The sequence below is a fragment of the Lonchura striata genome, chromosome 5, assembly GCF_050655825.1.
Source record: "Lonchura striata isolate lonStrDom1 chromosome 5, ASM5065582v1, whole genome shotgun sequence".
In the NCBI taxonomy this organism is placed as follows: domain Eukaryota; kingdom Metazoa; phylum Chordata; class Aves; order Passeriformes; family Estrildidae; genus Lonchura; species Lonchura striata.
Genome location: NC_140707.1, coordinates 27093442 through 27107885, shown reverse-complemented (window position 1 = coordinate 27107885; position 14444 = coordinate 27093442). Strand labels below are relative to the sequence as shown.

Here is a 14444-nt window from a genome sequence, read left to right as displayed (position 1 = left end):
GATCACAATGCAAAGCCTGGCAAGAGGAGAAGCAGGGAGGGAGGTCAATGGATGAGGCATTCCCTATCCTTGAATCATTTCTCCTGCAATTCATAAGATCTGACATGTCCCAAGCACATCTGAGAACAGGGAATGGCTGGATGAGGGTAGAAGGATTTGAGGGAGGCTTTATAAAGCAATTATATCCTGGACACCATTAAAGGTGTTGGGAAGGACATCTTTAGGACACCCACTCTTGGGTTTGTTTGGGATAGGGTGCTAAAGCTGCCTGTCCTACCACAACACAGGGTCAGCAAGTCAACAGCAGCACGTTTGCGAGCCAGGGAGCCATGTGTTCCATTGTGGAAAATGCATTGGGCTGCCTTCAGGGTTTCTTCCCTGGAGTTCTAGAAAAAGGGGGAAAAAGTACCTTTGTTCTCCTTTGGCCTTCACCTTACTGAAGCTTTTAAAATGTGACGAGCTGGCCCTTTATGTTATTTTCAGTTCTGGAAAGCAAAAGTGTATAACTTTTTTTTCTTAGGCTTTCTACAGTTTTGAAATTGATGCATTACTTTCTCCTGCACCTTCTGGAGAGCAGTGTAGCTCACCATAGGCCACTTATGCCCAGGACAGCTCTTGCTTTGGGGAGGAAGGAAGCAACAGCACCTTCATGTGCTCTGCAGAGAGCTCAGATAGCTTGGACATGGGGTCATCTGTCCCTCCCTGACCTGGCTGTCACCTTCTGAAATCCTTCAGCAGAAGCAAAAGCTTCCCTTGGGTAGCCCAGAGCCTGGTGATGGTCTTGGGTTTCAGGCAACTGGATGCAGAGGGTGAAGAGCAGCACCTAAACCTTCTATGTCCCTTCATTCTGTCAAATCCTGCCTTGCTAAAACCAGTCCGGTCCTGCGGGGTGTGCTGATCTTGATGAATCAACATTTTCCAGCAGAAAAAGTGGCATTTGCAATTTCCCAACAAGTTCTAATTGGGAGCATTCAGAAAAAGCAAACAAACAAAGGATCAGACCAAACAATGGCAGAGGGCAGGAAATGAGTTGGGCATCTCTGAAGAGCTGTCCTCACCCGAGCAGAGCATCACTGCCAGGGCAGGAGTGCCAGCAGATAAACAGGGCTGTGCCAGATGGAAGAACCACCGTGGCTGGTTGTCCTTTCCCTCAAGAACGTCCAAGCAGAACTGCACATCTGCCTTTTGGATCAGGGTGGTATCTCCTAGATCTCCTAGATGGATGGTATTGCTGATGCTTGGCTGCATGCCTGAATATGTTGGTGGCCTTAAAATGAGCAATAGCTCTGCTTTCTTTTTTTTTTTTTCTCTTTTTTTTTTTTTTTCTTCTTCAGTAACACTTGTCTTGATGTCATGGTTCACCAGGACAGGTAGGTGAATTGCTTCTAGGGAGTCCTCTCTAGAAACCTACACCGTGAGATTTGGTGGGAGCCAAAGTAGCTCAGAAACAGAATCTATCTTGCTGTGCTTTCATAACCACATGATTTTGGCCTGAAGCTGCTTGTCAGAGTTGAAAGCTGCTGGGAATATTCAGTGGGGCCCAACAGAAAGGATAAGGGAGAGGGATGAAAAGGTGGTCAGGGAGAGCAGGACTGGCTGAGTAGCACTGCAGCACTGGTGTGGCACCTGCAGGAGGAGGCCCCTCTCTTGGGCTTTTGGCTGCATCAAGGGAATTTGTATGGGAAGTCACCACGGGGTATCATGAGTGCTTTCTGCTTCCATTTTTTATGTCTGTATCTTCTCAGCAGCTCATCCAGCTGCTCTTCCAGCCTTTCAGTTTGTAGTGGTTTGGCCAGTTTTGTGTTTGTGATACGATTGGGAGTAATGCATCCTGGCAGACATGAGATGGCAGCTTCCATCTGTGCAGCTCCACTGGAGGCAGTTGGAACTGGTTTGGGAAATGAGGCTGTTAAAACCACAGGCTCCGCTCAGACCAACTTTCAAAGTCTGTCACCAGCAAAATGCAGCCCTGGCTGCTACTGCCACCTCTGCCAGGCTGAGCCCATCCCACAGAACCCTCTGCATGGCTTTCAGTAGACTGCCACGGGAGTCCCTTGGCAGAGGGAACACAGCCCTTCCCTTCTCTCTGGGACACTCTGGCCAACTGGCACTGCTGGGCAGATATTCCTCACAGAAAGGGGCAATTTTGGGACCAGATGCTTGAAAGAGGTTTGCAGCACCAGGAGCAAGGATACTGCTTGCTTGCAAGGACCAGCACGTGACCAATAGATTCAAAACTGCTTCTTGGATTAAATCTACTTTCAGTACATGGCTTGTGATATCCTTGTGAACAAGCACATCCCACAGCAGACACCCTCCCTGGGCTTCCCACAAGCACAAGTAAGAACTAGACACACTTTCTGAATTGGCCATGGTGGTCATCCATGATTTTCCTGAGTACAGTGAATAGGTGACATAATTCTTTGCCTAATCTTTACTGTTTCCATTATGTAGCTGAGGAAGTTCAGTCTCCAGCTGCCTGGCTATATTTGGGCTGTGAACTGCAGGAAGTTGATCAGCATGACATTGTTACAGATGTAATGTTTCCCTAGCAAGAGAAGTCTTGTTCAAACCTCTCCGCCTTCTCCTTCTGGTTTTCCAAGCACTGGGTGTGCCGGATGCTCCATATACCTGCTCCAAAGCTGTGTAATGCCCTTTCTCTCCCTTGCTCCCATGGAGTTCATTTGTGTGGCAGAAAGACAACGTGAAATGATGACTGAAAAGTGCTTTACCCAAGCATGGACACTGACACTCTAAAGCAGACAAAAAGATGTGGACACATAAACCAGCACAGTCCTTCCAATAGATCCACAACATTTATTCAATTGCTTTGAAGGTGCAGTAGCATAAGTGCATGTTTCTGTCCGCGGCCCATGAGCTCCCCAGCGCCAGCCCTGCTGCTAGTTGCAGTAGTTTTCCAGCTGGTAGAGGGAGCAGGTGTTGTGGCAGCATTGCTCAACGATCCCTCGCTTCACCTTCTCAAACTCCTCCTGCTGGAAGGGCAGCTCTCCCAGCTCACCATGCAAGGGACCGCTCACTGCCAGGGGAGAAGAAGGGAAGTTGTGGCACATCACACAGCATCAAATCAACCCTGGCTCTTGAGCCCTTCAGACACCCCCTTAGCATGTACCAGGTTTGTAATCCAATGTTGGCTGGAAAATGGGAAGGAAATTGCACAGGTTTCCCCAGGTTGATGCTGCTTGCAGCACCTTTAGGCTCCCTGTTTTCTCTCCCAAAATAATCCTGTGGTGTTCAGAAGATGCCAAGCTGAGTGACTATCGGCAGTGTGAGGGATAGAGGGATACAGGGGCTTTACTGGGGAAGCTGTGTGGAGAAGAAGAGAAATCCTGAGCCTTCCCTGGGGTGAGCAACTAGTAAATGAGATGTAAAAATGGGATTGTCTGCTCTATAGAGAAGAGTTTGGGACTAAAGAGCCCTTTAGGCAGTCACCCACTCTCCTGGGAGCCTGGGCAGACAACTGGGATGTTCACAGGATTGCAGGGACAGTCCAGTTCTGAGGCTGGGTGCATTTCCCAGCTGTTCCTGAACAGCCTGATTCAGTTGGCTGCCTGAAAATAGCCCCAAGCTGACAGCAAAAGCCTTTGTGTGTGTCTGTGTTCACAGCTGGGGGCAAGTTTTTAGAAGCAATGATAAATCAGGGTATTTGGACACAGATAACACTCAACAGAATGATTATTTGTTGGTGAGAACTTGAAAATTTGTGCACAGATCTGCTCAGGTTTTAGTAGCCCAATGAAAACATGGAAAATGGCAAATAAATCAGTGAGTTTTTCCTGCAGGAAGAAAGGTGCCCTTAACAGCAAAGAGAAAATGCCTGGAAAGTGAGAATGAGATGTGGTTTCTAGGGCAATACAAGAACAGTAGAAGATGCAAAATTCCCAAGCCCCCAAAGCATGAGGCAATGAATAAGGCACAAGAGTAACACAAAATCATTATGCTAGTGTGCTAGAAGGCAAATTTGGGGAAAATTTGGTCCAATGTTAAGTAGAAGAGGAAATAGCTAGTCAAATTTTTGTGATTTACTTGTCTTCATCCTTCAAGCCAGCTGTGAGCAGATTGTAAACATAACCAGATTGTGTGACAAAGAGGTGGTGGCTCAGGCAAAAGTCCTGAAAAAAAAAGGTAGAAAATCCTCAAATACTTGCATTCTTGTTGGCACAATTAAAATTCTCTGTAGAGTATTTAGGTAGTTTGGTGAACGAAACCTCCAATCCATTTGTGGTGGTCTCCAGAAAACAATAATCAGAGAATGGGCAAATGACATCCCAAACAATCCATGGGCAAAGCCTCTGCTAGGGCATTATCTTGTTTCACCTTACAAAGACTATTTCACAGGATGGTTACATACACAAGAGAGGGATTGGATATGAATGAAAACAGTATGAGATGGGAAGACAGATGGTGGGAGAGATGTATCGTAGTCAGGGGATGTTAAGAGAAGGTCAATCTTGAACCGAGAGGATTGAAATGGATGCAATTTGGACAGGGGTCTTTTCTTCATCTATTCACAGTCTTGATTAGAAGCTTGGAAGACAGAACGTTCAATGTGCTTCTCCAGGCCTCACCAGACAGCAAGGATGTGGACAAATGCAGATTTGCATGTTTAGAGATCTAGCAAATACGACCTAGGAAGGCACTGGGGTTGTGTAGCTGAGGAGAGGTCAAAACTAGACATGGAAACAGTAGTGAAATATTTTGAAAAGCAATCATAAAGATTAAAGGACTAGGCTCTTCCCCGTGTCCACTATTGAGAAGACAAGAAATAATTTACAGCAAGGGATGTTCAGGTTAGCTACTGGGAAGAAGCACTCAAGAAGAAGGTCAGTTAGGCTTGGGAATGGGCAGCTCCAGAAGGCAGAGGAAGCTCTCCCTCTGGAGGTTTTAATGAACTTACAAGACAAACATGGCTAAGAAATAGAATGGGGACAACTGATCCTGCCTTGGGCAGAAAGAGGCTTCTTGAGTTCCTCCCACCTTTATTTTGTATGAATACTCCCAGGCTGGTGTAACAACCATGCAAAGAAATAAACTAATTTGAGCTTCCAGGCACAACTCCTTTTGCCTCATAAATCCTCTCTCCCTGCCTGCCCTCTCGTCTGCCTTTTTAACCTGCAGAGCTTTTCACTGGCAATGTGATGCTGTCGGTATGCCAAAGGTATTCCTGGCATTCCCCAGGAAGGACATCCCAGTGTCACTGTCAGAGGTAGCTGGTTCCTGCATCTCTTGCATGGTCAGCCTGACTTACCTAGAGGCTGCTCAACATCCCGCCGGGCTTTGGGTTGGTAGAAGAAGCCCCGCTCCCCACACACCAGGTACAGAGCTTCCACCAAGTGGGAGCCGCAGAGGTGCTGGTTGACAGCCCCGTGGCTGCTCCCGGGGCTGGAGACGGCCAGGAGGGCCAGGAGAGGCAGTGATCGGATCCAGAGAGCCATGGTGGGGAGGCTGAGGCCTAGGGTTAAGAGGCAGAGGTGACACAGGAAAGTCTAGGAGGTAAAAATAGGTTGTAATCAAGCATCTTGCATCTTTCAGCTCCTCTGGCAAGGAAATGAGACCAAAGTAGGAGATGGACCTTCTAGTTTGAGAAGGAAGGAGAGCTTTCTGCACCAGGATTTACAAGTGACAGTAAATGACTACTGACTATAACCATAAGTCCATCTCCATGCTCCAGCAGTCTCAGGCTCCCTGCTGTCTTGCCTCAAAAGGTTGGCAGAGCCATCCCACCAAGCCCTATAGTGCACATGTCCTGGAGAGCCAAGATCAGCAGACCCCTTCAGAGGAAAAACCCTTTCTGCCCATTCAGAAGGGGCTGTAATGTGTGATGATGGCCCAAAACCAGCCCAATGTCCTCGAAGACCTGAGGAGGCCTCATTTTCTTAGGTCAACGAGCCACAATTGTCACTGCCTGCTTCATCAACTTAAGAAGACAGGTTGCACAACAGGTAGAAAGTAAAAGGGAAGCAATCCAACTCACCCAAGAGGTGGCAGCAAGCGATGGAGAGAAGTTCACTCTGAGGGATGAAGATGGTTGGTAGCAATATCCCCATTCTCTCTTTCCCATATTTATATGCTTTACGTTAGCCCAAGTGACACAAGAGCTAGCACAAGCTCCTCCTCCTTGATGACAGTCCAGCCAAAATTTTTGCTACTTGTGCAAATTAATTTCCCTTTGCATAGCATCCACAGGTCTTTATGCAAGTTAAGATAGAAGCAACTGTTTGCAGTTTCCATCTCATTTAGTCTGGTCTTTTAGCTTCCCCAAGCTCTGTCCTAAGCCATCAGTGACCCTTTTAGCAGGAGATAATGGTGCTATTACAGCTGCAATTACTACTAATGACACTAATGCTGGCAATAGACACTGTTGGCATTGAGATGGTTCAACACCTGCTTCTAAAATGTAAAATTAAGAGCAAACATGTTAATCTGTTTGATTTATATCACCTTGGAAAGTATGCAGCAGTGGGACCAAGTGGTTGGTGAAATCATGCTACTGTCAGGTGTTAGGAGAAGGAAAACACATTATTGTGCTCAGGCTCACTGGCCACGCAGTGCACAGCGAGAGACACGCGTCCACAGCTTGGGCAGGGGGAGGAATAACATCTGCATTTTGCAGGAGACCTTGTGTGGTCATTTTGGCTCAGCACAGGACCAGAGTTTGAGCATTTGAAATTGTGTCTGTGAAAAAAAAATAAGCCTTTTCCCCTTCTCCCACTGAAAGGCAAGACCCCTCTTTCACCTGTCCCTTCAAATTCCTGTATGGGATTAAGCAGAGTAAAGGCTCAGTCTGCCGTGTGCAGCTGAGAGCTTTGAATATCTCAGCTCTTCTCTCTGAGGCTTTCTCCAAAATGGTGTCTTCACCACTAAGAAACATTTCTGGTTAATTCCAGTGAAAACCAGAAGATACCTGATTATCGCCATTCTGGCTGGTAAGTTTGCTTTTAAAAGCAGATAGATGGTGGGTCAGCAGTGGTCCACTGGCTTTTATGAGTCTGATTTTGCCAATAGATCTAGCTCTTGTTCTTTTTCACAATATTATCCTATTTTTGAGTATCTTTGTGCTCAACTTTTCTGCCCCCAATAGCGAGCTTGTACTTTTTTCTGCTTAAAGTATACTTTCTTTTTCTTTTCTTCTTTTATTTTTTTTTCCCTGCCTGAAAAGGCACATTTTAAATGCTAGGGATGAGATCATCTTCAAACTTCCCATTGCTCTGACTTTTGAGACTGCAAGTGCTCAGGGCCACTGAGTAGAAGACATTTTATCTGTTTGAACTCTCTTGCTTGTTTAACTTAGAATAAGCCCTGATTCTCTATACACAGGACAAATCAGAAGGAAGTTCACCAAAATCAGTGCAAGGCCTTGAGATTCGAACCAGGCCTTTGATTCCTTGAATAGTCAAAGCAATTCCATCCATCAACATTTAGGAGGTAGGAAGTGCCATATGCCTCTGTCATGGCTTTGAGTGTGAAGTATCATATGTTTGCTAAATGACTGTGATTGCAAAAAAGCTCGTGAGAAGTGCTAAATCTCTGATGAGCACACGGGGACAGGACCCATTTGCTCAAACAGATGCAAGACAAGGTTATCAGTTACATCCCCTGCCATGTAGGTCTTTCAGCCCCCTGCTAATAAATCCAAGTTGTGATGCTCAACTACAGCTAATAGCATTTCTGCACAATGTGTAACACTATCTCTGCCTCTCTTCCCCTCAAAAAAGATATTAGATGTACTTGAATGACCTAGTGGTATACCCATGGAGAGGGGCTCAGGTTTCAACAAGATAGGAGTTCAGGGAATTCACCTACTGAGACCTTCTTACTACTGGGTAATTTAGTGGGGAATTAGCAGCTGCATAGGATAAAACCTGGCATTTTACCCCAACTGAAGTAGGTTGCCAGAGTCAAGAGCAGAAGACTTGTCTGACTCATGCTTCCTCCAGAGCAGGGACCTTGCAACTGGAATCTCACACAGACAGGACAACCCTCAGAATTGCCCTCCAGATCCCCTTGGCAATCATTTTCCTGCAGTCATCAGGCACTGCTGGCTGCTGTTTCAACTGCTCCAGGTTCAACAGACCTCAGTCAAGTGATTGCCTTGGAAAGGCTCCTGAGCAGGCTGTTCCCCAGGTTAATCACACTGAGATTTGCCATTTAGGGCTTTCCTGCTTGCACTTTTGAATGTTACCTGAGCTCACCTGAACTCAAATTTTAATGACAGAGGGACTTTGTAAGGAGACTCCTCCATCCACTATCCCTTCTAGGCATCTTCCCTGCTGGACTCTCCCCTTCCCTGAGGTTGCACCACTGATGTCATAAAAGAAGCTGCTTTCTTTTGCTTTGAAAGTGCCATGTTCTTAGCCTCATGCTTCTCTTACTCTTGGCTAACCATATCCTGGAGGTAGCTTCAAAAAGCTCGTGGCATTCCGGCAGCATGCTGCAGCAGGGGAAGGGCTGACTGTACCCGAGCATTCAGGAATTCCTCTTGGCTCACAGTAGTTTGGGTACAGAAATAAGCCAGAAGATTTATTGGAAGGAAAAAAGATATCATGCTGGCTCGATGTTCAGCACAAGCCAAATTTTTTTTCCAAAGTTTCCTACTACAATCTTTTTCCCCTTCCAAAATATGATCACTTTGATTATTTATTGGAAAACGTATTTTCTTACCATAAATGGTCCTCTGGAATATGAAAAATGCTAGCAGTCATATAAATGGATATAAAACGGATACAAACTGTGGAAAGTTTTGTCTTAGAAGGAAAAGTCCCGTGTCAGCAGTGAATTGAGAGAGGGGGCCAACAGGGGAGCCTATTTCTACATGGAAAAGCTTTTTCTACAGAAAAATCTCCACTTACTCCTTCCAGGCTGGGCTTCCCCAAGATTTTCATGTCATTAGGCAGTGATGGGCCAAGCACTCATCCATTGTTTCAGCTACATGGCTCCTGTGATCCCCACAGATCCTCATGTCCACATTGGGCTCACTTGTCTGAAGGGTGGGAGTCTTCATGCTAAAGCACCTCCAGACGTGACTCAAAACCACCTCCCTTCCTCACATCCCCCCAAGTCTGAGCAGTTGCATCAGTGGGAACAAGGTTTAGGCAATCCCCAGTGTCATGTAATTGAGTTTTACAGTCTGCTGCCAGCACAATAAAATCTTTACTACTGTAGATGTCTCACATTTTCAAGCCCTGTCCTGAAAAAATGACAAGCCCACTACAGGGGACTAGTTAACAATTACAAGTTTGTGCAAGCCTTACTGACAGCAAAGGTCAGGGCTGGAGGCAAGCGAGTTCTCAGCACCCAGGGACCCCAAAATGTCACCCACATCCCCCATGCTGCTCTGATGCTCTGTGGTCACTGCCACTGCCCTTCCCATGCCTGCGTGTGCAGTGTCCTAGAGGAGCAGCAGGGATTCACACAGCAGTGAGCACATGACTCCTCTTCCCTGTGGGGTGAATTCAGTGGCTTTTGAAGCAATTAGCCCCAGTGCTCATCTGTGCTGTGCCGGCAGCCTGCTGGAGCACAGCCCCAATTACCCTGACTGGTCTGCCCTCCCATGAGCAGGCTTTGGGGGTGGCCAGCATCCTTGGTGCTCCCATGTGGGAGCAAGCTTGTTTCCATGTGGCTTCCAGCTGCTTTGCTCCCAGGGATGTGTCCAAGCACACGTGCAGTGGCACGGGTGTGAGATGAAGGGCAGAGAGCTGAACCTGGCACTGAGAAGGGGGATTAATTCTGGGAATACTCGCAAAGATGCCTGCGAAGGTAGGTTGCCCTGGGGAGAGAAGGGGCTGCTGCAGCAAAGGGTGAGGCTTTGGCTTATCTGTTGTCACACAATGAGAGATACCCTTGCTTCAGAGGGGGCACTGTGCAAGCAGAGCTGAGGGGTGCTCGCTTCAATACAAGTAATCTCAGCTGCTTCCATAAACTAATCTGGGTGGCTGCCTGGCTGGTGGCCGTGTGAGCCACCCCCATTGCCCCACTGGCCACTAGGCTCAAGCAAAATGCTCCTGCTGGACAGTGGACTTCACCATTTTCCAGGCTCTTCCAGGCCAGGGACATTATCCTGCTGCTTAGAGCATAAATGATGGGTTTGTGAAACAGCAGGGGGTGTCCCAAAGCTCAGTGTAGCCAACCAGGTCTGACCCATCAGTTCCCATCAGCTCTGGGCTGACTGTGAAGAGCAGAGGGGGCTGTGAGCACAGGCACAGCCCCGGAGATGCAGCTCACTAGCAGAAGATGCAATTGGCAATTCCAAAGAGCCAGTAGCTTTCCTTAGAGAACAAGGCAGGTTCCCAGGTGTGCTGTAGCTCTGAGAACAGCCTCCTGAGGCTCAAACCCTCTGGCCACCCCTCCTGAGTACATAATGCCTCTCACAGGGAAATGGTGACCTTTGGCAAGCCCAGCTCACCAGGGACCACTGAATTTGCAAATTAGTTTGGCTGCACCTTGTTCAAGTCCCGCTGGCCTCTGCAGGCTCAAACCTCTCCACAAGTGCAGCTACCCAAGTAAGCTCAACCAAATGTAATGATCTCCAGAGTAAAGCTCCCAAAATCTTTCCCGTCCACTTTGGGAAGAGCATATGCAAGGTTATAAATAGAGACGGAAAAACCAGCTATGCTTCTTTTAACCCTGTGAAAATACTAGCAGCCACATGTTTTTTGAGAAGGTAAAGAAGAAAATAGCACCTAAGAGCTGTTATTAGTTCCTAGAAACAGCTATTAGCAGACACAGCAGAACAAATTAGTTTGTTTATCAATGAGGAGAAGATTAAATCTGTGGCTATTAATGGGCCAAAAGTAATCCTTGGTGGAGATGGAGAAACATTAGAAGGGGTGATGACACACTGCCAGAGGACAAGTACTGAGGAACAAAAGTAACAAATAATTTCCACTGAGTGGAGGAGCACTGGAAAAGTAGCCTGATCAGCACCAATCTAAAAATACCCATTTTCAGTACTGATACTACATCTGTCCTTTGTGTTGTCAAGTCCACAAGAACAAAGAGAGAGGATCTTGACCCAGTCCTCAGGAAACAGCCATAAGAGGGGACATTGAGTCTGCCAGGGAGTTTTCTCCAGTGTCCAAAATTGTAGGCACTGAAGTTTCATAGTGCCACCACCATGGCTTCCACAGCAGGTGACATCACAGGAACCCTTTGGACCTGGAGAAGCCTTTGGTGAAACAGAGGAGATGATGACCTGGTCCTTGGTCACGGTGCTGGAAAGGATGGGCAGAGACAGCAGAAAGTTCTGGGTGCTATAAGCAGTCAAAGCAGCAAGTAGGTAAGGAGGAAAATGCCAAAAAAACAAAGGAATGTGTTTTACTGGCTCAGACTGGATCTGTCCCAGCTGTAAAGTGGTCTCATGGATTGAAAATAAATCGTTATGTCACATCCATCTGTGGTTTTGGCCACTGCATATTGACCTAAGCCCCCATTTTCCTCCATGGCTTCTGGAGGTGCTGCTTGCTCCTTCACCTTCACAGGGAGCTTCAGCACTCCAGGTTCCCCCAGCTGGGCTGGGACCTGAGACAGGAACTGTGATTGTTTTCCTCCTTTCCCCTCCCTCCAACAGCATCATCCATGCGGCATTTGGTGTTTTGCTGGCTGGCACAGCTCTGTGCAAAGCACCTTTCCCAACACTGCATCTGGCAGTGAAAAACACCTCAGCTCACCACTGCTCTTACGAATTGCTCCCAGGCACCCATCTTCCTGGCACTGTCATTCCTCACTCCCAGGATGCCCCACTGGGGCCAGGAGGTGCCGAGGACTTGCAGAAGGGCTGCCCCTTTTCCTGCTTGCTGTTGGTCCGGCCCCACTCTAGAGTGTTCTGATCTCACAGGAACTCCCAGGTCCATACCATTAATTATCGCTGGGTAAGTGGATTGTTTTGAGCACTTAAAGCTACTTTAGGGATTTGGATGCACATCGGTAACTAGTCCATAGGCTTTCCTATGGGTTCCTAGACAAGGAGGTGTAAATCCTGCTGATAAGGCTTGTTAGTGATAGGGGACTGGGGAGGGGAAGAAGGGGGGGCGTTTGGAGCCAGGCACAGGGATCTCCAGGGCCGGGAGGGTTAAGCCCACTGCCGCAGCCCCCTCCTGCTGCTGGAGAGCCCCTGGCTGGGGGGAGGCTCTGGGGTGCTGCGGGCAGTCGGGGTCAGGCTGATTTACAGCAGCACAGGAACCGGGGCTCTTAATTCAAAGTTGCCGCTTATCGGTGTTTAGAAAGCAAGCTCCGATCTGTTGGTTAGCGATTTGGCCTTTGCTGTAAATAGAGGGGCCCCGTGCTTTGCTCTGACATTTTTGTCTTATTATCTTGTCTCAGCCTCCAAGGGAGGTGGGAGAGTTATTTAAGGCTGACCTTAGTGGAAGGAAAATGAACAACTCCCTTACCCCACCCTGTTTTTCTCTAACAGTCCTTGGTAACAACTGTTGCATTGAAATATCTGTGCAAGATACTTAATCCTCCACCATCCCTGAAAATATTTTGTAGATCAATTCACCCTGCTGTGCCCAGAGAAAATAATCACCAAGATACCAAGTAGAACTAATGTCAGGAGTAAAAAAAAATATAGGATTTTTTGTCATTATTCCTCCAGAAAAATCAATGAGGACAGGCCTTGAATCCATCAGAGAATGGAGTTCACCACTTAGCCTGTTCAGTCTTGCATTGCTGTAGTTCAGGTTTAATTCAAATCTTTGTATCACGAGTTTGAAAAGCAGTTGCTTCATCCGAAGTAACTACAGATAAACCTCTGAACATAAGATACAGAAACACATATGAAGTGTCTGGTTGGAGCTGCAGAGAGTGTTTTGGAGTTGGGAAAATTTAGATTTGAGACCCAAACCTTCTACAGCTCTGAGCAGAGTCTTCAGGGGATGCACAAGGAGTGTGTGTGGGTCCCATCCACCTTTGTTGGGATGTGCATGGGTTTTGGGAGGTTTGCTCTGTACAGAAGAAAACATGTGCATGTGCTACAGCTGCCCCTGCGTGATTCACACCTACACAAGATGCTCAAAGTGAATTGGTTAAGAGACACAGGAATAAATCCTCATCCATTTGGAGCATGGCACTTGCTAGACTGAAAAACATCTAATCTCCATACGTTTGTTTTATTGTCCTGTCACCACCAACCCCACCAGCTGCACGAGAGTACTGCAAGGCTACAGTAGCACATCTGGGGTGCAGACACGGGGGGTTTTCCAACCCCTTACCTAATCTTTGCAAACCTCTCTGTTCAGTTAAAAACAACAACAAAACAAAAAAGGAAATCACCATCCAAAATCCCCTCCTGATAAGTTTTCAAGGCATTTCAGACACTTTCTGCTTTCAGCCGTGCCAGAAAAATGTCAAAAGATCATCTCTCCACCTAGAAAACCTAGCATTCTTCCAAACACTGTAATGAACAAGTGTCGGAAAACAAATTCCTTGCAGTGGAAAGTGCAGTACCCATTCTGGTCCCTGGGGAAAAAAAACCCAAGTCTGATTTGAGCTGGATTAGCAGCACGAATGACAGCTCAGGTCAGCCACAGCCTCATCCCTCCCCGGGGAGGCGGTGCGTGTGTGCGCGCATACCTGCGGCTATAGGATTGTAAATAATTGAGTTCTTCTGATCCCTACCACCACGGCACAAGAAGAAAGATTTGGTCCTGAGGGGGCTGACAGAGGTTCAAGCCCCAGATATGCCACTTAGACACTTCTTCCCAAAGCTGTTTAGGCATGTAATTACTTTTCCGGCTCTGTGCCTGGTCTGAGTCTCTGATTCCCTGCCTCCTTTTATCTGTCAGCTTTTTACAGGGACAAGAGTACTCCTCTACCTCCCAAGCATGTAATGAAGATGAATTCATTACAGCTGTAACACTTTAACGAGCACTGTGAAGATACAGGGTATCTTTACAAGTCCTAAATTAGGAAACTCCCTCTCAGAGTGTGCTGGGGTGCCTGGATGCATGGCCCAGCTCTGTGCTGGCAATATATTAATCCACCTCTGTGCATGATTCTGGGAGGGATTTTAACAAGAGAGAGGGTCTGGCTTTCATGTAGAAGCCAAGCTTGCAGTGGTGACTGGAATTAGTTTCCTTTAACATCTCCAGAGTAGGAAACAGTTACGTGATTGGGCATACCTTCTGGTCCCTGGACTTGCATCCCAATTCCTGGGCACCCTGCACCCCATCCATTTGGATGCAGCAGACACAGAAATAGTGAGAAACACAGGAACAAAATGTATTTGGTGAAGGCAAGTCCCCTGGTGTTTTACTGTTTAAAAAAGACCTCCCAACTACTGTTTCATGCATAATTGTGCAATTGGTAATATCCTGCCAAAGAAAGGCTTAGATCATCTCGTCTGCAAAGCATTTTCCACCTCCAAATAAACATTTTGCACGAGTGCAAGTTGCAGATCTTCCACCATAATGTGCCCCAGGCTGGATTTT

At 47.1% G+C, this 14444-nt stretch overlaps 1 protein-coding gene across 1 annotated transcript; it reads right to left on the bottom strand.

Moving 5' to 3' along the window:
• Positions 1–1348: 1348 nt before the first annotated feature.
• On the bottom strand, positions 1349–14407 carry INS (insulin). Its single transcript, XM_021526777.4, has 3 exons — positions 5993–14407; positions 5267–5470; positions 1349–3037 (listed from the first exon to the last, which is right to left on the bottom strand). Exons 1-3 carry the CDS (start codon positions 6063–6065, stop codon positions 2901–2903), a joined length of 414 nt encoding a protein of 137 aa, XP_021382452.2. The 5' UTR covers positions 6066–14407; the 3' UTR covers positions 1349–2900.
• Positions 14408–14444: the final 37 nt, after the last annotated feature.

Excerpts from the sequence above, each read along its gene's own strand:
- INS (XM_021526777.4), bottom strand. The coding sequence starts at position 6,065 with ATGGGGATATTGCTACCAACCATCTTCATCCCTCAGAGTGAACTTCTC. Across the intron at positions 5,471-5,992 it reads CGCTTGCTGCCACCTCTTGG|GCCTCAGCCTCCCCACCATG; the intron begins GTGAGTTGGATT and ends TCTTAACCCTAG. Across the intron at positions 3,038-5,266 it reads GGATGTTGAGCAGCCTCTAG|TGAGCGGTCCCTTGCATGGT; the intron begins GTAAGTCAGGCT and ends CTCCCCTGGCAG.